Source organism: Rhipicephalus sanguineus, chromosome 6 (genome assembly GCF_013339695.2).
Source record: "Rhipicephalus sanguineus isolate Rsan-2018 chromosome 6, BIME_Rsan_1.4, whole genome shotgun sequence".
NCBI classification, from domain to species: domain Eukaryota; kingdom Metazoa; phylum Arthropoda; class Arachnida; order Ixodida; family Ixodidae; genus Rhipicephalus; species Rhipicephalus sanguineus.
This window is the reverse complement of record NC_051181.1, coordinates 45,335,794-45,358,909: the sequence shown is the minus strand read 5'-3', so window position 1 is coordinate 45,358,909 and position 23,116 is coordinate 45,335,794. Positions and strand designations below refer to the sequence as shown.

Below are 23,116 nucleotides of genomic sequence, written 5' to 3'. Positions count from 1 at the left end.
ACGTTGGCGCACGAATTCTGCCAGGTCCTCTTTGATTTTCGGGAAACGGCCGGTCTTGGGCCCACGGAACGCCTTGCGAGTCGGTGCAGCTTGGAAGATGCGGTCACGGCACTTCCTCCAACCTCGAACGGTTGACTCCGTCATTCCGAGATGCCGCGCCGCACCCGAATTGCCCCTCTCTTCGGTCAGCAGGATCGCCTGTTTCTTAAACGCAGCAGTATATTGATTCCGCTTGTTCATTATGACAGGCAATGCGGAAGAAAGTGCGTTCCGAACACAGCGACGAGCGAGCGCGAGGCGTAAGGAGGCGAAGTTCTTCCGAAATGATTGTTATCCACGTGTTGCCACTGTGGCTCCTATGGCGCTAGCAGCGCTAGCGGCACAATGCGATCGCCGCAGCATACCGTAGTGGCGCGTGCGTCGACTGCGATACGCACGAGGTTTCTGTACTGAGCGGCGGTGTTCCGAGACGCCAGGTAGGCGTCGGCGACACGGTGCCTTCCTGCGCGCGGTCACCGGAGGCGCAAGTAGGAATAAAATGTGCTATATGGTGAGACGAACCCGCCAAGTCCCTGGAACGTGCGGCGCACGCTACAGGGACGAAGATTTTTAAACAAAAAGAAAAAGCTCGAAAAAATTTCGCGCTATATTTGTGTTATTTTTGTCACGAACCCGAATATAACGCGAGGCGCCTTTCTAACTCGCAAATTTTTGGAAAAAAACTCGTGTTATATTCGTGCAAATACGGTATCTTTTCGTCCTCTTTACTCGGCGGCAAGTTATCTTTTCGTCCACTTACTTCACATTTACATCATAATTTCTACAAATAACATACCCTATACTTTCCTTGGCATTTATTGTGCGTTTGTTCTAATTAAAGAAAGGTTGGACCCTTTGTTAACACTCATTCATTTTCACCCTGTGCTGCAGGCCTTTCTCAGTGGTGGTGATGCGTCAAGTGAAGGGCAAGCACGCCTGCGGTCGCTGCTGCTGGAACAGGTGAGTTGCTAGATTTAACAGGCTGGGGGAAATTAGCGGACTCTGTTTCTGTTCACTATGGAGTGTAGACAGTGAATTTGCAGACACATATAGAGTGAACTGCCAATTTTTCGGACGCCCGATTTTCCGGACATGCTCGAAAATTCAGACGCTTTCGCGGCACCATCACCGGCCCCGTAGACATCAATGTATAAGAACGTCCGAAATTTCGGACGCTGAAACTCCTCGGCATCTGATTTTTTGGACTTTCTGCCCGAATTGCAGGTCTAAAAGGCATTAATTGAAGCCCCTCACCTCTGCCGCATCTATCATTTCAGAGGGTCGAATCAGCGCTTTCGCGAGTCGATCTGTTTGCTACAGTGGCAGAGTCCGAATGTCAGCTTTGCCACAATGCCGAAGTGATGTGGGGTGAAGCTCACCAGAAATTTAAAGGGGCCGCTGTCACGGCGCCGTTCGGCAATGTCTTTACGGATAAGCAGTGGAAATGCACGGAGGCGTGATGGTGGAGGTGGCAGGCGCGCTAGTACGGCTTAAATTCTGACAAGGCTTATGATAAGCATCTTCAGTTAACTGCTCGGTAGTGCATGTGGCCTAGTGCAGTTACATGCATGTTGCATGCATTTAATAGGCAAGAACCCAAAACGTGCCACTCCGCCATTCATGATGCCTCTTTGTGCGAGACTGCTAAGCGCGCCGCAAACGCATTGCCTTCATGAACGAAACCCGCCCGCCATTGCCGCGCCCGCGTGTGGTCAGGAATGGAGTGGGCATCACGAACCCTTTCGTGACAAATGTGTGCGTATGGTACAGCAACAGTGCAGGGACGGCGTCAGCTTAGTTGGCGATGTGCTGCACACAATTAGAAACGATCGGCTTATAAGGCAGCAAATGCTGCAAATCGGCAGAGATTCGGTGATGTGTGTGCGCATAGTTTACGTGTGCACACACATCGGGGAAAGCTGGACGAGTCATTCGCTCTTCCGCCTCAGTCTTTGTGTTCTGCATCATCGTTTCCGAACGCTCCATGCGAGAGCACCGTAGTCTATTTTGCGCTTTGCTAGTATCAGCGGCGCTCATCACGAGATGCAAATTTGTAAGTGGTGGTTGGCACGTTGTTAAGCGGGGTTTGTGGCAGGTACCAAATGTATTTGCGAGTCTGGGTGTGCTCCAAAATACCTGGTAAGTGTACAGGGAGTCATTAAGCTATTTCGGACTGGCTGTGGTGATTTGACCGCTTCAGCGCAATAAAAAAGCATGAATTCGTTTTTTCGGACTACCACGATTTTTTGGGATGATTTCGCAGTCCTAGGGAGTCCGAAAATCGGACGTTGACTGTAATTATTCATTGTTCAGCTACCTAAACAGATCTCATTTCTGTTTACATTTTCAACATTTGAAAAGCAGCAAGTTTGCATCAGACATCTTGTCATTGAAGCTCTAATATTATTGTTGGAACTTTCACATTAAGTGGCTAAGTCATTGTTGTCATAAGTTAGTGCAAATATTGTAATTTAGTGCAGCTTCGATGCAGGCAAAATGCAAGAACACCTGTGTACTTACATTTAGGTCCTTGTCAGAAAACTTTGGGTATTCATAATTGATCTGAAGTTCCCAATTACTGTGTGCCTCATTATGATATTTCGGTTTTGTCATGTAAAAACCTGGAATGTTTCAAAATTTTATCATGTAACAGGACTGCTAGGTGTGTGTTGTTATACCGGTCACAGCTGAGTGACAGTGCATTTATTTACTCTTTTTATTGCCAACATTTTTTTTTCTCAGAAAATGAGCATAAGCCGAAATTTTATGACTGTTTCATGTTGAACAGGTTTCATTATTGCAATATCAGTACTTAAAGGGGCCCTGCAACATTTGTGAGCGTATTGACAAAACGCTGCCAATCGGAAGTCAAGGTTATGTAAATGTGTTAGCCAAATATTATTGAACAACACGCAGCAGGGAATGTACAATTCGTGTAAAATGGCTAAAGATCTCTCGCTCTCCCTCAGTGAACTGCGCTGCAGGCAAGACCAGTTTCATGGCAGGCAGGACTGATATGGCCATTGGGTTGTCTCATGATTACAATGAAAAAGACAAGTGAAAAATGCTCATGGAGATGATTGCGCTGATGTAACTTCCCCCTCGCCATCCTCCACCCCCCTCTGTAGCTTCTAGCATGCTTGTTAAGACAAAAGATAAGAGAAAGTGCTTGAAGCCTGTGATAAACGTCCATAGGAGTAACCAAGGGGGGGTTGGGGGGGGCTCAACCCCCCCCCCCCCCGAAATCTTTCAGTTTTGCTTGCGTATATATCACACACACATAAAAATGCACGCACGAACATACATAAAGTATGGATGTACCCCCCCCCCCCCCAAAAAAAAAAAATTTTCTGGCTACGCCCCTGTAAACTGCCTATAACTCCGCTGATACCGGAACAGATTTGAAAAATAGTTATGGCAGGGGTTCGTGGGGCAACCTGGTCTAATAATGAGGTCGTTCTGCTATTGTCTTCTGCCATCAATTATTTTTTTCTCCATATTTGAGTCGCAGATGTGCAATGCCACAGTTTCAGAGATAAACAAAAGCACCTTTTAGGCATGAGATTCTTAAAGATGTATTCTTTGGTGGCACACTCCTGTTGGGCAGTGCCACAGAAGTTGCGTGTATTGCTACAGGAAAGAAGCAGGCACATGAGCATAGACTGATGTATATTTAGAATCGATATCAATAGCACTCAGGGAGGGGCAAGAGTCTTCATCGTCCATCACTTCATGTCACCTTTTTTGTTCATTTCGCCGCAACAATGTCATGCTCTGTATTTCTTGGAACAGAAGCAAAGCATTGCTTTTTTCTATTGTCCCTGTGACGCATTATGGCTGAAGTGTCATCGAAAAGAAATTGCAAAGGCAAGGCATCTGTTTCATGATGCGTTGTGTTTCATAGTTATGTAGGTTGCTAGAGGCTATAATTCTTTCTCATAATCGTTAATGTTGAAGCCAAACACAAGTTGCCAGAACTATCAAGGTATAATTGTTTATTTGACGTGAGTAACGTTTTGTGCTGGGATTCCAGCACAGAATTCACAAATGAAACTTTGACCATGATTTTCTCTTCTAATAAGAAACCTCCGATTGGGAAATTAACTTCAATGAAATTATCAAGGAATAATACTTTATCAGGCTAAACTGATTTAGTGTGTTGCTTTAGCGTCCCTTTAAGTTTGACCAGATCTCTTTGTAAAATGCTTGAACATTTTATTGGATGTAATTCATTGCACAAGCAGTGGCTGCCAGCGTTATCCGCCCCTTCTACACTCCTTGCTTTGAGTGACATTATTTGTGCATATTACTTTATTGCGATAGCAGTTAAATGAACAATCCAGGTGCATTTTTTCCATTGCAGTCACTGTTGCTGTCATGGTTCCTGTAAAGTCCAGATCAGTAACATTCCTCTGTACATCGTATATTGTATGTGCAAATAAAGCGTGCATGGAGAGGTACCGGAGGGAGGGCTGCGTGGCTCTGGCAGAAACGCGTACTTCAATCAGCCGGGCGGGGTCGCCCGTGGTCGCAGGCACTGTATCTTTAGAGGGTATCAGCAGGCTGCTCATACCTTTGTACCTGTTGTGTTCTTATCACTCGGTTTGTGATGAAGTGATGACAGCATGAAGGTGGCTTGGCTTGCTGCCGCAGCCGTGTTTCCATACGCCAGCGTTTTGTTCAGTTACGCCAGGCTGGATGCCAAAGGAGCGAGCTACTAGCCTTTCTTCGTATAACATTCCAGTTTTTTGCTATTGCGTTCACTGCTTCACCCTTGCACCGAAACTGTGACTTTCTTGTCTTGCCCTGCATTGCGTATAATTTTTGAGCTAGATCTACACTTTGTTTAAGCTGCCACCTGTCTCGCGTCCCCTGTCAGGTGCACGTGCTGGAAGGTGGCCTCTCCCTGCACGGGCGGCTGGCTCCACCAGACTTGGGACCCCTGCAGAAACGACTGGTCGAGCGGCTGGGGCAGCTTCAGCAGGCTGTGCGTGGTGCATCTGCCCATGGGTGCGTCTTGTACACTTTCTTTTTTAATATGCAGTACTGATTAATATCAGGGCTACACATCAGGCCCATAAAACTTTCCGTCATGCACTGGAAGGTTTAAAGCAACATCCAGTATATATTCAATCGTTACATTTTAATTTTTTCTAAAGGGGCCCTGCAACACTTTTATGAGCAATCATTGGATTACTTCATTAAAGAAGCTTATTGCTACATGGCTGCCACAAGAATTTTTAGAATCAGTCAAGTACGAGTGGAGTTACAGGGATTTGTTCCATGCTATAAGCACTTTCTCTCTCCTTTTGTACCAGCAGGCACGCTGGAAGCTACGCAGGGTAAGATGACGAGAAGGTAGAAGCTACCTCCATTCGTCAGCACGCGTCATGACTTCTTCGAACACTTTCTTTCCCTTTTTTTTTCTTTGAAAGCGCGGGTTACTTTCTGTGTGATCGCAAGCACGCTGGTGTAATTCTATGCTGTGTGTAATTCTAGCACTATAGAGTGCAGGGCACTTTATGGTGCTAGAATCGCGGTATCCCACGGCAACCGTGGTAACTATGCAGATCATGATGCTCATATCAGCCAATAACCATGGACTTTGCGTTTATTTAGCGCTCATTTTGATAATGGCATTACTTGTCAAGGGAAGAGCGAGCAATTTCTAGCTGACTTTGAAAATTAATTGTAAATTTCATGCCACGTGCTGTGCTATAATGTTCGGCTCACATGTTCTCAAGAGCCTTGACTACCAATCAGCAGTGTTTTCTGATCATGCTCAAAAAGTGTTGCAGGGCCCTATAAAGGGACACTAAAGAGCAAAACAATTTTTCTTGTATTAGTAAACTACTTTTTCACGATACCAAAAGCACCACGCTTGCTGCGAGAAGACGCTTAGTAAGCGACAAATCGCGGAAAAAGAAAATGTGGGTGGCGACACCACCTTGAAGTTTCCACACTATTCGCCGTGATGTCACATATTTTGACGGTGCCTACCAAGGCGTACATTGTTCTTAAATGGTAAAAATGAAGTACACTGTCCTCTGAAAGGGCCATAGAGTTAAGATACCAAGTTTGGGGAAATTTTGTTGAGCCAATGGCGCCAAAATACGATAAACACACTTTCAAATCCGTGACGTCACGCATGGAGTTTTTGGCGCGAAATTTAAAAATGAAACTTTGAACTTCATTTTCTCCTTTATTAATACACCTATGATGGTGAAATTAACGACATTATAGTTCTCAAGGTACAATGTATCAATTTAAACCGATTCATTGTTTCTCTTTAGTGTCCCTTTAAGAGGTCGCAGAGGTAGAAGCAGATGTGTTGCAAAACGATAGTATGTGGTGGTGTGTGACCTTTGTCACAGCAGAGGCTCTCGCCCATTTCCTAGACAAGCATCTATAAATGAGTTTTGCTCTTCTGGTTTCTCTCTTGTCAGAACCAAGAGCGCATAGCGTCTTTTCGCCACAAACCTCTATTCTCACCCCCTTAAATGCGAGTAGCATTTCTCTACCCGGCACAACTGGTTTCGTATGGGCATTCAATCTAGCTTCTGTAAGTGACATCAGGACAGCATATCAGTGCATGTCATCATCATCAGCCTGACTGTGCCCACTGCAGGGCAAAGGCTTCTCCCATGTTCCGCCAATCAACCCGGTCCTGTGCCTGCTGCGGCCATATTATACCCGCAAACTTCTTAACCTCATCTGCCCACCTAACTTTCTGCCTCCCTCTCGAGCGCTTGCCTTCTCTTGGCATCCAGTCAGTTACTCTTATTGACCAGTGGTTATCTTGCCTACATGCTACATGCCCTACTTATGTCCATTTCTTCTTCTTGATTCTGACTAATATGTCCTTAATACCTGTTTGTTCCCTGACCCGCTCTGCTCTCTTCTAGTCCCTTAAGGTGACACCTATCATTTTTCTTTTCGTTGCTCACTGCGTTGTCCTCAGTTTAAGTTGAACCCTTTTTGTAAGCCTCCTGGTTTCTGCCCCGTAGGTAGGTACCAGTAAGATGCAACTGTTATCATATACCTTTCCCTTGAGGGATAGTGGTAAGCTACCATTCATGATCTGAGAATGCCTGCCAGATATGCTCCACCCTATCCTTATTCGTCTGCATTTCCTTTGAAGATGTTATTTCTTTGGGTCCAAACAAGCCTATAGTTGTGTTTAGATTCAATTCAATACGACACAGTGTTTTCATAATTTGCATTAAAAAAAAATGTCACTCTGTGATGTCTCAAAAATTAATTTAATAAATTTAGTAGAGCTGTGCGAATAGCAAAATTTTGGGTGCGAAGCGAATTCGAATATTGAAGTGTGAGTGTGAATCGAATAGAATATTTTTCGAATATTTCTTGAATATTTTCGAATACTTCGAAGCGAAATTGCAGAAAAAAATAAAATGTTAGAGAGGATTCCTAAGCATATTCTTATGAGATAGCAACATGAAAGTGTTTCTTTTCGCTAGGTTGATGAAGCACTGGTGGGGTGGTGTTTCATAGTTGTCTTATCAAGAATGAGGCAATGTAGAGGCCGAATTCTATTTATGTACATGGTTTGGTGCAACCAAAGTGTTGCCGACAACACTTTACACGTGGTAGGCAAAGATGCCATTTCCTCAGCCTCTCCTCCTCTTTCAACTTCTGTGGAAGCCCAACTAATGTGGCAGACAAGGGTGTGCTCCCTTCAAGTCAAGAGTTCCAAATCTGCCTCGTAAAATTCAATATATAAGAAAATCACTTTTGAATGCTAAAAAGCTTCGGCTTCCGATTTTTCGGACTTCCTGCCCAAATTTCAGGTGCAAAACAGCATTAATTGAGCCCCCACCTCTGCCACATCTTTCATCTCCATGTTGGAACCAGCGTTTTCTTTAGTTAATACATTTTTGCCCCGCCACGGTGGTCTAGTGGTTATGGCGCTCGACTGCTGACCCGAAGGTCGCGGGATCGAATCCCGGCCGCGGCGGCTGCATTTTCGGTGGAGGCGAAAATGTTTGAGGCCCTCGCTTAGATTTAGGTGCACGTTAAAGAACCGCAGGTGGTCGAAATTTCCGGAGCCCTCCACTACGGCGTCTCTCATAATCAAATCGTAGTTTTGGGACGTTAAACCCCAGATATTATTATTATTATTAGTTAATACATTTGCGACCGTAACGGAGCTTGAAAGGCAGCTATGCCGCAATACCGGGGTGTGATGAGGTGAAGCATATAGAAAATCTAGGGACCATTTCCAATCGGACGTTGACTGTCTCTTGGCAAAGTTCGGCCGTAACGCAGCTTGAAAGGCAGCTTTGCCGCAATACGAGAGTGTAATGAGGTGAAGCATATTGAAAATCTGAAGGGGTTATTTTTAGTCTGATGTGAACTCTATTTGTTTTTGGGAAGTTCGAATAGTTCGAATAGTAAAATTCCAGTGCGAATCGAATCGAATAGCAAACACTATTCGAAAAATATTCGAAATTTCGAATATTCGCACACCCCTAAAATTTAGTTAAAGCCTTCTGAATATTTTGCAGTGTTACAGAAAGATAGTTTGCACCACAGGGGTTGTAGTGCACATGTACCATTCCTTCAAGAAATTTGTCGGATAAGGGAAATGCAATATGTATTTGCCTGCTACGTTTGTAATTACTTTCTGTGTGGCGACAGACTTCTTAAGGTGACTACCAAAATTAATTAAGGCAGTGGTTATAGATTAACTAAATAAAGGTCGGGCCAAATGGGTGAATCGAAGTCCTGTTTGTTAATACTATTCATACAACTTGCAGTGTTCACACACTGCAGTAAACTCGTTAGCTGTGTTCTTACTGTCTGTTGAATACAGTTTCGTGAAATCTCTGAAAAGTCATCACTTGAATGTACTTTGCCGAAATAAGTAATAAAATGGTTTCATTGAGGTGTGGCCTTTGTCAAAATTATACAGCCTGCATTGGCTGTATAATGATTACACATTGATTATAGGCTGTATTACACTGATTACACTGATTATAGGCTGTGTTTAGTCAAAGTACTCATATCCTGGGAAATGAAAAGCACTGCTGTGCTATAAACTTGCATGAGATGCGTCCTGGGGTGCCACAGCTCTGCGACAAAGACAGTACTTCAATACATCTGGGTACGACTGCGTGGTGACTTAACCCTTTGCGGTCCGTTGTCGGGCAGCGCCCGACAACGCAACACGGCCGTAGCGGTCCGCTGTCGGGCCCCGCCCGACAAGGGTGTTCGTGGTTTAAATTTTGCTGTTTTCTCACCGCGAGTCGCGCGCATTTTTTGTATACATGAAGGGCCATCTCTTGAGGAATAAGTGAGCTTTGTTTGTTGAGGTTTTACTTTTTTGACACTAGGGTGCAGCACTATGATCAGCACGGGGCCTAGAGCGTACCCACTCGCGCGCGCGGTTCGCTGAGAAGCATGGCCACGTTTTCACCGCGTGCGTTTTACGGCGGTGCTTTTAGCGAAAGCGAGGATGACTTTAGTGAGGAAGAGAATTACGTGCCTCCACCAGACAGTGATGACAGTGATTCGACAGAAGTGTGACGAAGACGACGACGGCGGCGGTGGAAACCTGCAGTAATAACCCTGGCCTGCACACAGGGGAATGCTTTGAGCGGTATCATACGTTGCCCAAATATCACTAAAAGAGTTGCCTGCAGAATGCAGGAGCAAAAATAAATATCCTGTGCGTTTCTCTTCCACAGCTTGTGTTTTTATTCGCGGCGCCAGAAACTGGCGAAATAGTTTCGGACCGCTAGAGCCGGAAAGTGGGTAAAGGTTTTGGACCACAAAGGGTTAAAGGCACAGCGTAACCGAGAAACTTTTGTCAAAGACTGTCCGTATTATCAGTTTCCTGCAGTATTTGGCAAGGCTGATGTATGTTGCTGTGAAAGTATGGGGAAAGTAGTCTTTAAGTGCCTTTGTTGTTGCACTGAAAGGATCATTAAGTGTTTCGTTATTACCTCTATTGCTAAGTGACAGTTCTCTTTTTCAGCTCACCACGACCCGGTTCTGCGTGTAGCAGCAGTAGATCGTCCACGTCATCGAGTGGACTTCTGCCTCCAACGCATGTGAGTGTGCAGAAAAGCTGGTTTCTTTTCATGTGGGGTCATAATGTGAGCTTAGGTGACCGAGTCGCTGTGTGCATCCTGCTGCCATACATATGCTCTTGGACTTGATTCTAGCAACACGCACTTATGCTAGCATTTACTCTCTAGCACTTACTGACATACTGACTCACATTCACAAATACTGGGAGTCACTTCTACTGATGCCCTCTCGATGTCACTGTCTCTTTTTGTCCATGCTGACACCAGCATATCCACTCACTCCATTCACACCCTTGATCACTCACTGACGCTGTATATTTCACGTGAGCCTGTGAGACGAGAGTGAAGCGGACATGAGCAGTGTACCTGTGAATAAGCGTGCTAACGTATGATATACAGTGGTGCTATTCTTAGCGCACTTGAACTCTGCAGCTGACCTTGAGGTCGCAGTGTTGTAATCTCGAGCTAACAGTTGACAAGATGAATGCTACGATATGTAGCAATTTGCGCATGTTCGTGTGTGCTCTGTTCTTTTGTCCTTGTGCGCTCGAACAAATGAGGTTTCCAACCATGATAAGTGGGTCGTTAGCTAATCTTTGCAACGGAAAAGCACAAGATGTAAAATTTTTGTTTCAGTACTCCTTTAACTTATGACAGCCACATTGTTATCCTGCGCAGGATGAGCCATGGGATGGAGGAACAAGTAGCAGCTCTTCCAGCACACTGGCTGACCAGCAGCAGGTACGTAGCACCTTGGTAAAAAGTGGGTATGAAAATGTGCCCATTCTTATCTGAAGACCCAGATTTCAGAAAGTACTAGCTGGGGTGTAGAAACACTTTGAAAACATTTAAGAAATCCAGGTTATATGATGCTGCATCACATACGACATCACTGGCACCAGCAGAAGTCAAAAGTTATTGCCTCGGTCTTCCTTGTGGTGGCACTGAAACTTCATTATATTGAAATTGCAGATAAACATGCTTCAATATATTGAAGCTAGGGGTGTGTGAATGTTCGAAATTTCGAGTACGAATTGAATATTTTACTTATTCAACGCATATTTGATAGAATATATGCATGTTTAGATTTTCTGGAATATTTGGTCACGGCCGGATTTGAGGCTAAAAAGGCAAATAATCAGACAAATTAGAATATTCAAACAACTAATGACTTATGAATGCTACACATTCTTAGTTATAAAGCAAAACATCTCTAATACGTACATCTTAGGTTACATTGTACTTCGTCGTTACTGCATATTACCACTCAGTGCATATTTATAATGCATTCCCGGCAATTGGCTGTTTTACTGTAATCACCGAGAAGCACGCATGGTGCATGCGTGACGTTCATGCTCAATTTCAGCATGTCTGACATGTACAGGCAACAGGGGCAGTTTCTTTTTCACCAAGCTTTATTCTGCAGTAGGCTTGTGCGAATGTTTGAGTACCTTGTATATTCAAACGAACATTACAGTGTTCGAATTCGGTTCGACACAAATTTAAATTATTCTAAATTTCAAAGTATTCGAAATGAGCGAATAGACGCATATAAACAGCATGTAACCCCTTGTAAAGGTGGTTTCACTGCAGTGGACAGGTGTTTTACCGTGAATGCAGCTATACAGGTGAAATCCACACTGCCGCAAAGCCACACTTCAAGGTTAAATGAACATACAATAATATCTCGTTATAACGAAGTCAGCGAGACAACGAAAAAATTCGTTATAAGCGGTATTTTGATATAAGCGACGACTCAAGAAAAGCTAGAGCAGTCGAGCTTCAATTGCGCTACAACTGCGAGGAAATCGAAACTCAATGTATTCAGTAAAGCAAAACTTTATTCAGGTGCAAAAAAAGCACTCTGAATAACACAATTGCGTGCCAATCTCACAGCGCAACCCATGGAATGGTATGATGCAAGTCAGCCGCGGTCTTTTGGGCACTTTTCGGCATCCAAGAGACCATGGTTTTCTGGTGTCGCAACCTACAGGAAAACTTCTTTCGTGTAGATTCTATCATGGGAGACACCAGCAATGCGATGCGACTACAACAAAGATTAACAGTTTGAGCGCACTGCACCATGGAATTTGACTGCTCCCGTTCACTCTGCAGCACTGTCGCCGACCGATTTTCCGTACCTGGCGGGGACCGCAAAATAATCCGTAAAGGTTAACACATGAAAATGAAGTTTATTTCAATCCACCTTTTTCACGATGCCCCCATGCATGCGCTCTCCTCTAGCGGAAAAGTCTCTAAACGTCTTATCATCTCAGAGGCTTTGCTCCTGGCAATACCGGTTGTCCCGGTCCCTACCAAACCCCTATCAAAATGGCAGAGGGAAGCACAGAAAAATGAAAAAGCCGGATTAGGCAGCCTAAAAAAATCTCCAATCATGCCCTACTTCATGCTACGCTAGGGGACGAGCAGATATGGTTGTATTTAGGCTGCAGCAACGTCGTTAGCGCACTGGCGATCGCTGCTGTTGACCGTTGCGGGCGGCACAATTGGTGGCTCCATGGCACCAAGAAAACAAAATTTGACGCCTGTCACAAAAAAGTGCATGCAACATCTCGTCAGGTTGGTGGGATTTAACGGTGTGGTCTGAGGTTCTTTAACCTGCACTGACATTGCACAGTATGCGAGCCTCCAGCATATCGCCTCCATCGAAACTGCCACCACAACGGCAGAGAACATGGGATGCGTACACGACTCGAAAACACTTGACTCAACACTATGGTGTACTAAAATAATTCCCTAGTACACTGTATGCAGCATGACAACCGGAAAAACAAACGAACACACACGCACACAAAGAAAACTTCACTGTCGTATTAATGATGGCGATAAGGCTGACGGAAAAAGAAAAGTTGCGTCCGCTAGGGCGTTTTACCAGCCAAGGAAGAGCGGGTGTGGCCTCCGAAACTAGAAAATTGCGCGCGCTTCCAATCTTGGAGGCAACAAAACTGGCCACTGGAAGCCAAACTTGACCAAGCCAGCAGAAAATCCAGCATGGCAGTTTTCAAAATTAAGCAGCATGGCTGAAAGCAAGCAATTTAGTTTAAAAAATCGAACTTTTGGGCATAAATTTGTCGAAAAAATCGGTTGCGTAAATGTATTAGTGCTATGGGAACCTTGGCAGTTCATTTATGAAGTCCGTAATATCCATCGAGACCGAATTTTTGGAGTCCGAGAAATCTGTCGGCGACAGAAAACATCGGGGTGCATTGGGCACACGCTTGGCACCCATTACTAGGCAATCATGGGTCGTGGATTTGGTACTTTTGTGGCCTGTTCTGTGCCTGCATGAGACGTCGGCGGCATTAATTTGACACTGCATGCACAAAGGGTCGCCGCCACTCGGCGACGCCTCCGCTCACCACTTCGTTGTAAGCGGGTCAAACTCTGCGTGCGCCTCGAGTAATGCGGTTTAAGATGCATTCGTTTAGGTCAGGACCGGAAGAAATATCAAATAAAGCAATATTTTGAGTAAAGCGATTTCGTTATCACGAGGGATTACTGTATTACCCTCACATCAATTCATCATTTTTCAAATTTAAGAGCTTGTTATACCGGCTTATATGCTCTAAGTATAGTAAATTTTAAAACTTGGCATATTTTGCAAGTTATCACTTGCATTCTACCGAAAGTCGAATCCTGCAACTATTCAAACTTGCTTCCACTTCCCTTTGAACCGTAAATAATGACATTTGCACATGCCTTGTTTCAACATTAAAAAATATTGTGCAGGTTAGTTGGCTCCTGACAAATATGCTCATTTTTCTTTATAGTATGTGATATATACTATTCGAATTCATTTCGAAGTTATTCGACCAAATCCCTATTCGCTTCGATGTCGCTTCGAACCTAAAGTTTACCATTCACACAAGCCTATTCCACAGGTCTCTTGTACAGCGTACTTTTGCATTGTATAAAAAGATGCAATAAAATAACTATGAAAAATGTAACCTAAACAACGTTTGTATGCTTGGAAAAGGAAATGGCAGTGTGTGAAGCATCAGATTGCAAAAGCGAGAGGGTGTTTTTCAATTTCAGGCGTGCTCTTGTGCTCTTGTTACAGCACTTGAAGAATGCTCACCTTGTAAACATGTCCAGCAGTTAATTTTTCTGTGTAACTTGTAATTTGTGCATTACCTAGAGGATCTTAAAAGTGCTGCAGCCTAATGGCATGCTGTTTCATTAATATGTTTTAAAAGAGTAATGAAAACTATTGTTACTTCTCGTTTTGCAACCTTTTAATGATGGGCAGGAAGCTGAGAATGGGAAAGGGTTAGGTGGAGCAACGAAATTAAGAACTTCGCAGGGATAAAATGGAATCAGCTCACACGAGATAGGGTAAACTGGACATCATTGGTAGAGGCCTTTGTCCTGCAGTGGACATAAGATAGACTGGTGATGATGATGATAACGTATAAGATATTCTATTAGATAGTCGAAGACAGTTTTTTGCCTTATTCATATTCATTTCGTATTCAAAAATTTCAATATTCGCACACCGCTAATTGAGGCTAAAAATGCCTGTTCTTTGCTCATGACATTATAAAAATGTAGATTCTTGTTTAGACTGAGACTTTTGTTGTATTGAGGTTCCTTATAGTAGTGATGTTTAACTGTACATAGGCGTCACTTATTCAAGAGAAGAAGTAGTAGAGAGGGAAAGGGAGGGAGGTTAGCCAGTTTAGGAAAACTGGTTTACTACCCTACACATGGGAACAGGGTGGGGGAGATTTAGAGATGGAGAGGAAAGGAGACAGCACATAACACAGCACACCACACTGTAAGTCACAGTCAGTCACTCCTGCGTGGTATGCGACATCACTGTCACTTATTCAAAGCTAGGTTTTGTGCACTTAGGGAAGAGTTGCAGTTGTAGTGTGAAGAATACACATAGGTGTGCATAACTGAAGTAAGCTTACATCACATCTCATTGTGCACCTATCCACTGCCGTTCTCATGCAGCTGGAAGGATCCATGGTTGAGGGCACGCCACCACCACTTCCACCACGAGGTAAGCAGTTCTGTTCATCATGCTTAGTGTAGGTGCTTTTTGTAGTATTTTTTTGCGGACACTGCTTTCGGCCATCACTACTGATACCATGTGAGGTCAAGGCATCTTGCCTGAACAATTCAACAGATATGCGATAAAGTCAGCCTGGTGCGAATATTCGAGCACTTAGAATATTTGAACGAATATTGCAGCATTCGAATTCGCTTCGGTTCGAATTTAAATTATTCTAAATTTCGAAGTATTCAAAATGAACGAATGGACATATATAAACCTCATGTAACCCCTTGTAAAGATTGTTTCACTGCATTGGAGCGGTGCTATACCGTGAATACACCTATCCAGGGGAAATTTGCTCTGGCGCGAAGCCCCACTTCAAAGTTAAATGAACAAGTTACCCTATGAACAAATTACCCTCACATCGATTCATCATTTTTTAAGTTTGAAAGCTCGTTATACCAGCTTATATGCTCCAAGTATAGTAAATTTTAAAACGTAATGTATTTTGCAGGTTATCACTTGCATTCTACTGAAAGTCAAATCCTGCTACTATTCGAAGTTGCTCCCACTTCCCTTGGAATCAAAAAGAATGACATTTGCACGTGCCTTGTTTCAATTTTAAGAAATATTGTGCAGGTTAGTTGGGTCATGACAAATATGCTCATTTTTCTTTGTAATATGTGATACATACAATTCGAATTCGATTCAAAATTATTCAACCAAATCACTATTCGCTTTGAATTTGCTTCGAACCTAGAATTTACTATTTTCACAAGCCTAAATAAAATGCATCGTGCTTGAAGGCTACTAATATGACAACACAATGTCTTTTTTAACACTTATGCCACATAACTATGTACTAAATTCACCATATAAATTTGTATCTGTTGATGTTTGTCATTGCTACCAACAAACAAAGAACCAAATGAATGCAATGCCATATATGTTGCCTAAGGCAGCCACTTCTAGGATTTCAGTTCCTTTAACCCTAGTGGGAAATATTCTGGCTCTCTCACATGAGCATGCAATAGCACCTGGTGGCAACACCAAGAAGCATCTTGAAATTATGAGAGGGAGCACAGCACCTGGCATCGTGGCAGAGCAGGCGCTCCTCCAGGTTTCCTTGACGTGCGCACACACGCTTTTGCACAGTGAAATGCTGCTGAGTAAAAGCTGGTGCGTCTCCTGTGAAACAAAGTAGCTGCTGCTGCATGGTGCCAATCATGCCACTCACACCTAGCTGTTTGTGTGCAGCATGTTGCCTTTGACTTTCACGTCATTGAACGGGGATGCTTGCTGTACTGCACAGGTGTTTGCGATGGGAGTGTCCGTGCATTGAGCTTTCCTCACGCCCACACAAATCCAGACATTCCACGGGTGCAGCACATATGCTGTTGGGCCAACGTGGTTACAGCGAGCTGCTTTCTTTGTGCAGGCAGTGTAAATGTGAAGCAATCCTGCACAATAAAGCTATAGTGAACGGCAGCATGGCATTCTTGGGCTGTTACCGATTTAAAGCATGCACTGTGTTTGCAAAAGCACTCCACCACGCATGCTGCTGAGCAGATAGTTGAAGATGCTTATCGCGATAGGAGTGTCGGTGATAAATCGGACTGCTGCTTTTGTCAGTAGCTGCGAGGATGTCTCCATGCATTTCCAAGGCTTATCTACATAGGCATTTCTGCACTCGCTGCAACATTCTAATGGTCGGTTGTCCAGTCTTTGCAGCTGAAGAGGTGGAAGGTCTTTTGTGGCACTGTGTGCCATCAGCCACACTGCAGGTTGAGGGGTGCAATTTACTTTTACTCAGCAAAATTTAATCGGGGTGTGCACCAAATAGTAGGCATATCATGAGCCACTGCAATGCAGCATGGTGAGTTGGCCTTCATTGCCACTGTGTTTAAAACAGACTTGTACACTTTACACAAAAAAGTAAGCAGTTCCAATTGCATTTGCTTCATTCAAACAGTTGTGTGGCTACAGTACTGCCTCAGAAATGTCATTGATTAATTATCAGAAGCAATGAATTACATTTAATTTACTTTCCTTTCAGTTTTATATGTTCTGCATTTCTTTGTCTGGCCACACCAGAACCGCCATTTTTGACTCCTATAGAAAGGCTCACAGATAAAATATTGCCCACTTTGGCCTTGCTGCATATCGATGAGGGACCTCACGCCTAGGGATCAAATCTCTTAACTAGTATTATACTATGTGCACGTATCCAGCCCCTTCCATGTCGTGCTGTTGTTCTAAATTCCGGCTTAACATGGCTGGTTTTACTGTAAAATTTTGTAAGAAAAACAAAGCAGACAATCTTCTAAGTGCGTATATATTAAAAATCTGAACCAGTATTTAAAAAACGAAGCTTCATGCGAAGTGGAAAAGGGAAACTTAACAGCAGGTAAATACTAGGCGATAGAAATTAAAAATGAACAGAATTTGATGTTTGCCCACATGTTTTGCTCAAGACAAATCATGGAGACTTCATTAAGGCTGACTTCAGGGCTGAGTAAGCTATAACATTTTTTACAACCTTTGATTGTCTTGAAGAAAATAAGTCATGCAAGCATGGCGTAGAACATACCGTAAAATTCCGAGCAAGTGTCCCCTCCAAGTTGTACATGGGACAGAGGGGTAGGTGTCTTAATGTTCGCTTAAAGTAGTGCGATCGGCCTTTGAAGAAGCCGAATGCGTCGGATCTTGCGTTGCATTGCAATACATGTGGCTGCTCTGGCGTTTTGAGCCAGGGCAGAATTTTGGGGAGAGTTTGAAGGCCAGGGTTATGAAGATACACAAGCAAACCAGATGACTGTTGTTGTGCAGTAGGTTGACACCACAGCAGGTTCAGCTACTTGTAGAGTCTATAATCAGTAGATACCATAGAACAGAAACAGTATAATAATTACAGAATGGCAGTATCTTAACCATCTCGAAACTTACTGCAGTGCCTCCACCTTCAGAGCAGCATGTCACCCGACCGGTGTCTGCAAACCGCAGTTCTCTCAAACCTGGAGATTCTCTTCAGTCTTGCAAGAATGCAGATCCTGTCAAAGAAGAGGCAACTAATGGAAACTGCACCTCTTCCATCGGCAGCTGTCCCTCACAAGTAGACGTGTAATCTATGTCATTTTTCTGTATGTCACTGTGTGTGGTGGGTTCGACGGTGATATTGAGCTGTTGAGATACATTAAAAACATCGTAAGAGATACAGACGAACCTCGTCATAATGAAGTAGCATCAGAACCATAAATTATTTCGTTATATCCTATATATTCGTTGTAACAGTAGAGATGAAAAGTGGCTTTGACAAAGTGGCAATCTGGCTCATGCATAATTCTTAGATGCAAGAATTTATTATTCTAGGCTTTGAACCCACTATAAACGAGACAATCCTTAGCTCTCTCCTTGTGGCATTGCAAACTTCGATTCTTACGGTGCTGCAACCAGTCAAATGCGTATTTTTGTGCTGGATGACCAAAATTCTCCTATCTCCTTCACACTAGTAAGAAGGATGGTTACGAATTGTGTTTCAGTACTTATTTTGTTTTTTATGCAAACTTCCGAGTTTCGAGCTTCGCTTGAACCAAGTATTTCTGCATTACATCCAATATCGTGGCGGCTCTTGCATTTACGGTTTCGTTTTAAAAAGAATAAATGTTGCTGGAATGAAGCATGACCAACCAAAGTTCATATTTAGTTATCTGTAACTGATAATTCGTATATCAGTGTTCATTGTAATGAGGTGCTACTGTACTACTTTTGTTATAACTATAGTGCAAAAAATTAACATGAAGAGTAGAGCAGGTGGTCCTGTCATTCCATGTCTACTCTACTTTTCGTCTTCATCCTTTGTAATGTAGTTATAATAAATCAATAGCAAGCAGCTACCCCCTGTAGTATCTTAGCTTGTAATGTGTCACACGGCTAAGCTCAAGGGCACGGATTTGATGCCTGGCCACAGTGGCCTCATTTCAGTGGAGATGAAACGCAAAGAACACCAATGTGGTTATGTTTAGGTGCCCCTTAAAGGGACCCTGAAACGGATTTTTCACGTTTTCTCAGCATTGAGGCTGTAGCATCACAAGATTATTCGCACCATAAGTTAAACGGCACACCTTGTATCGAGGCAGCTACGGGCAATTATATGTTACCCTCCTTCTCAGCACTGAGTTTCCTCCTTAACTCATTGAACTCGCAGCCGTCGCTGGCGACGGCAGCGCACTTGATGGGTTGAGCTGCGCTACCCTCTCCGCTGCCTCCGCAATACACTGCGGCACTCCGGTGGCAAGCCTTAAGGCAGCGGAGACAAGGCGGATCGCAGAGTGCTTGAAATTTGCTCCGTCAGGTACCTCAACACTACCAGCCATTCCCATTTTATTCTCCTGTATGCCGTCAACCGGCAAATGCCAAGAAGTGTGCGGGCAAGAGAAAAGTATTTGAGAATGATCGCTGATGAGCTTAAACTGGGGCAGTGTGGTTGTGTCTTCAGGGGGGAAGTTACAGCCACAGACACATGGATCCTAGCGCTGATCGATCGATTAGCAAGAGCCCGACACTCACTGCAGCAACGAGCTGAGGCGACTCCGCTTGCCAGTTGCCTTACATGCACTACACGATATTGCAGCTTTACAAGTCATCAATCGCTAGATTTGCAATGCATAACGCAGCTTGGGCTATTTATGGTGTCTGAGAAAAGAAACCTCGAGATAAACACTGTCGCGCAGCTCACGTCAACACGAAGCGCGCTTACACAGACTATGCTCACTGTCCACCGGAAGTGCAGTAACATAGACTGGACATATCCAATAAGATCGGTCGCTGGTGCTATGTATATAATGGAACAACGCTACCGTATTTACACGATTGTAGATCGACCCAGTTTATTTAAATTTGAAATCCGAAGTTGGGAGGGTCGACTTACAATCGAAACCGCAACTAGTATCGGTTGTAAGTCTTAAGGTCGACTTACAACCGAAACGAACGAGAAATCAGGCACGCTGTGGCGTGGTAATGACATTATGTTTACGTTCCGGCTCTACCTGTGAAATATACCGTATTTTCTCGCGTACAACCTGCTCCTTCAACAACGATTCGCGGAAAATTTTGTAAAAATGATCCCCATGTATTGCCGCGAAGCTAGCTTGAGGCACTGCAGTGAAGCACATTTGCACTCAGGAATTAGTTTTTTTTTCCGCGACATCGTAAAATAGATGTCCTTTATGAAACGCGCTTGCGCTTTTTTTTTTTTTGCCCTGCAATTTTACAGGGTCGACCTATATTCGAGTTGAGTTACAATCGTAATACGGTACGTAGAATAGTAGCGGAAGTTGAAAACTCTTTCTGCTGCGATCTGTAGCTGTTCGCATGTTTAATGTCTTCTAATAACGCGCATGATGCAGAGAGCTTAAATCATTCTGTAAATGATCCTTTGAACTTAACTTACCGGCTTAATGTGTTTGTACAAGATCGTCAAAGTCCAAACCGCTTCAGGGTCCCTTTAAAGAAGCCCAGGTGGTCGAAATATAACCGGAGTGCCCCCTTATGCCGTGCCTCATAGTCTATCGTTATAGCATGTAAAACACCGGCAATTATTATTGTTATAACAGCAAGTAGCTCAATTCACCATAATCCTAAATTCAGTTCTAATCAAACCAGACACAATCAGTGAGCAGCTATGGTACCAGGGCACCGTAACTGGTCATTTTCTTTATGCTTTGAAATGAAAGGACTTATTGCTATGTTGCTATGCAATGCAGTCTGAGCGAGTGCTGGTATTGCGAAGACTTATGGCTGTTACATTCACTGATGCTCTGTATTACAGCGTAAGTTTTTGTTTGGCATCTGCCGAGTAATTTACACCTGTTTATTTCATAAATTTTGTGGTGGATTAATATAAAAAATTTACAATGCTACAGACTGTCCTGGTTGTCCAATGTTTTGCCAGAGGAACACTGAGAAGAACCAAGGTAGTAGATAAGTCAAGTGAACTTTTTGGATGCTTTGCACTTGTGCGAGGAAAGGTGGTTCTTAGCAGTTAGAATTAAGGACGAACTTTGCTGTTAATGATTTTTTTTTTGCCCATGTGCCGAGTCATAGTCTGTATGAATTGAGGAATTTTGGAGTTTTTCAGCACATTTTAGCAGTCTTTTTCTTTTGAAACTCTTCGAACTGACCAGACTTGTTTATTATAAACTAGTAATTTCATCCTCGAGCACATGCCACCCAAACACAATGATGTTACGAGGAGCCAGATCAAGAACTCGCCTTTTCCTTTTTTCGTCTCTTTAATGGCATACTGAGATGTAAGGCTAATGTTTCTGGTGTTTTATGAGATTTTTTTAATTACTATGTAAAAAGAAAATATGCCATTTGCGTGCAATGGAATTGCAAGTTTTTGCTGAGTGAAATGTTTGCAGTGAAATCGCAAAGCTGTGTGCCAACCTGAACAGGGCTGGTATGGTCAAGGACTAGAACAAAATGCGTGCAGTATGTCTCGACTCTTCATTTATGTGCTTTGGAGGAAAAACTTGAGAAATGTGAGTCAAATGTGAAAAGCAGGGTCACCTCTGCTTGTCAAACGTATACCTCTTTAGTGCGGGTGTTGCATTTTAATAGCAAGGAAGGAGTGCAGAAATGAACTCATAGTGTCTTTTTTTTTTATATGTTGAAGCATTGTTTGGTTAGATCTCCAGAAAAAAGAGTGTGTAGGGTGTGTGCAGTGTTGTGACAGCCTAACAAAATCAGTTGATGCAAAAAGAAAATAGGCCACTATAGTTGCTGCCGCAAGTGACCATATCGATTATACAGTTGATGCAAGAAGTAAGCGGCGAGCACAGTTGCCGCAGCAAGTAACCATGCCATACTGTTGCCATAGAAACAAAACAATGTTCACAATAAATGTAAATTCACAGCAATATGTAACATTGGTAAAGGTGGCAAAGTTGATGGATACAGGAAAACACTAGAAATGCCAACCGAAAGGATGTGAACAGGGCTTCTGTACGGAAGCCGAAACGCCTTAAAAGTTTTCAAACCTTTTCAGTTTGGTCGACATTTCTTGTGTTTTCTCTTTTTCATTAGTGTCTTCCTGACCAGACGAATTATTGTCGAACCATCGATTTCTTCAGGTAGCAATGCTAAGCTACATAGACTATCACTATGCATTGCATGTTGTGTCCACTTTGCTTAGCCATCGATGCTAGCTTGAGTTTGTTTCCTCACAAAAACAACTATGCACATTTTAGACTCCTTTCTAGTTAGGCAGCAGGTACTTAGACTTACTGTGTGCGATGTAGTTATGCAGCAATGTTCTGTGCAGCATTCTGCATAACCGTTTTGACTGCTTACCAAACTGAAACAGTGACATCTTTTTGATGTTTAACTTTTCTGATAAGCAAGTGTGATTGTGTTGATGCTGGAATCATGACATTGACAGCACTGCTGGCTGTTATTGTTCCTGTGATGAATTTAATCAAATGTGCAACTTGCAACGAATGTAGTCTTCCTTCTAGGTAAAGGTTTTTTTTTTAGAAATCTCATCACGAACCAAGGAGGAGGTTGTGATCTGTCCGTCCACTAACGCACTCTCGTAGATGCAAAATGTCGGCATGTGAGTTGTCGCAATGGTGCTTGTATTTAAACCAAAGAAATACGTGCAGCTGGCCTGGCTATAGGGTACAATATAAATTTTATAGAAGTACGAGTGTGGCCATGATGACATCCATGAATGTTTTTAACGTTGCTTGTAAATGGATGTCAGCCTATGAGCTACATGACTGCTGTTTCTTATTACAGTATTAAATTGTTATCTCCACCCTCTGAATTTGTTGTCTGCTTGTTGGTCTCTTTTCCTGGCCATGGTGGCTTCCTGACACGTGTGCCATCTATGTTGTTCCCTCATTTAATTGGTAGTGTCCTTGTGAAAATCCGATGATTCACGAGGTGCCCATCTTGTGGTGGGCAAAACGTACCGTACTGCGCTGGCGTAAGACTT

General features: G+C 43.4%; 1 protein-coding gene across 1 annotated transcript; it reads left to right on the top strand.

The window, feature by feature from the left end:
• Positions 1-932: 932 nt before the first annotated feature.
• LOC125758963 (uncharacterized) lies at positions 933-22,938 on the top strand. The gene is made up of 6 exons (XM_049416762.1): positions 933-999; positions 4,919-5,049; positions 10,040-10,115; positions 10,773-10,835; positions 15,075-15,123; positions 18,069-22,938. Exons 1-6 carry the CDS (start codon positions 950-952, stop codon positions 18,231-18,233), a joined length of 534 nt encoding a protein of 177 aa, XP_049272719.1. The 5' UTR covers positions 933-949; the 3' UTR covers positions 18,234-22,938.
• Positions 22,939-23,116: the final 178 nt, after the last annotated feature.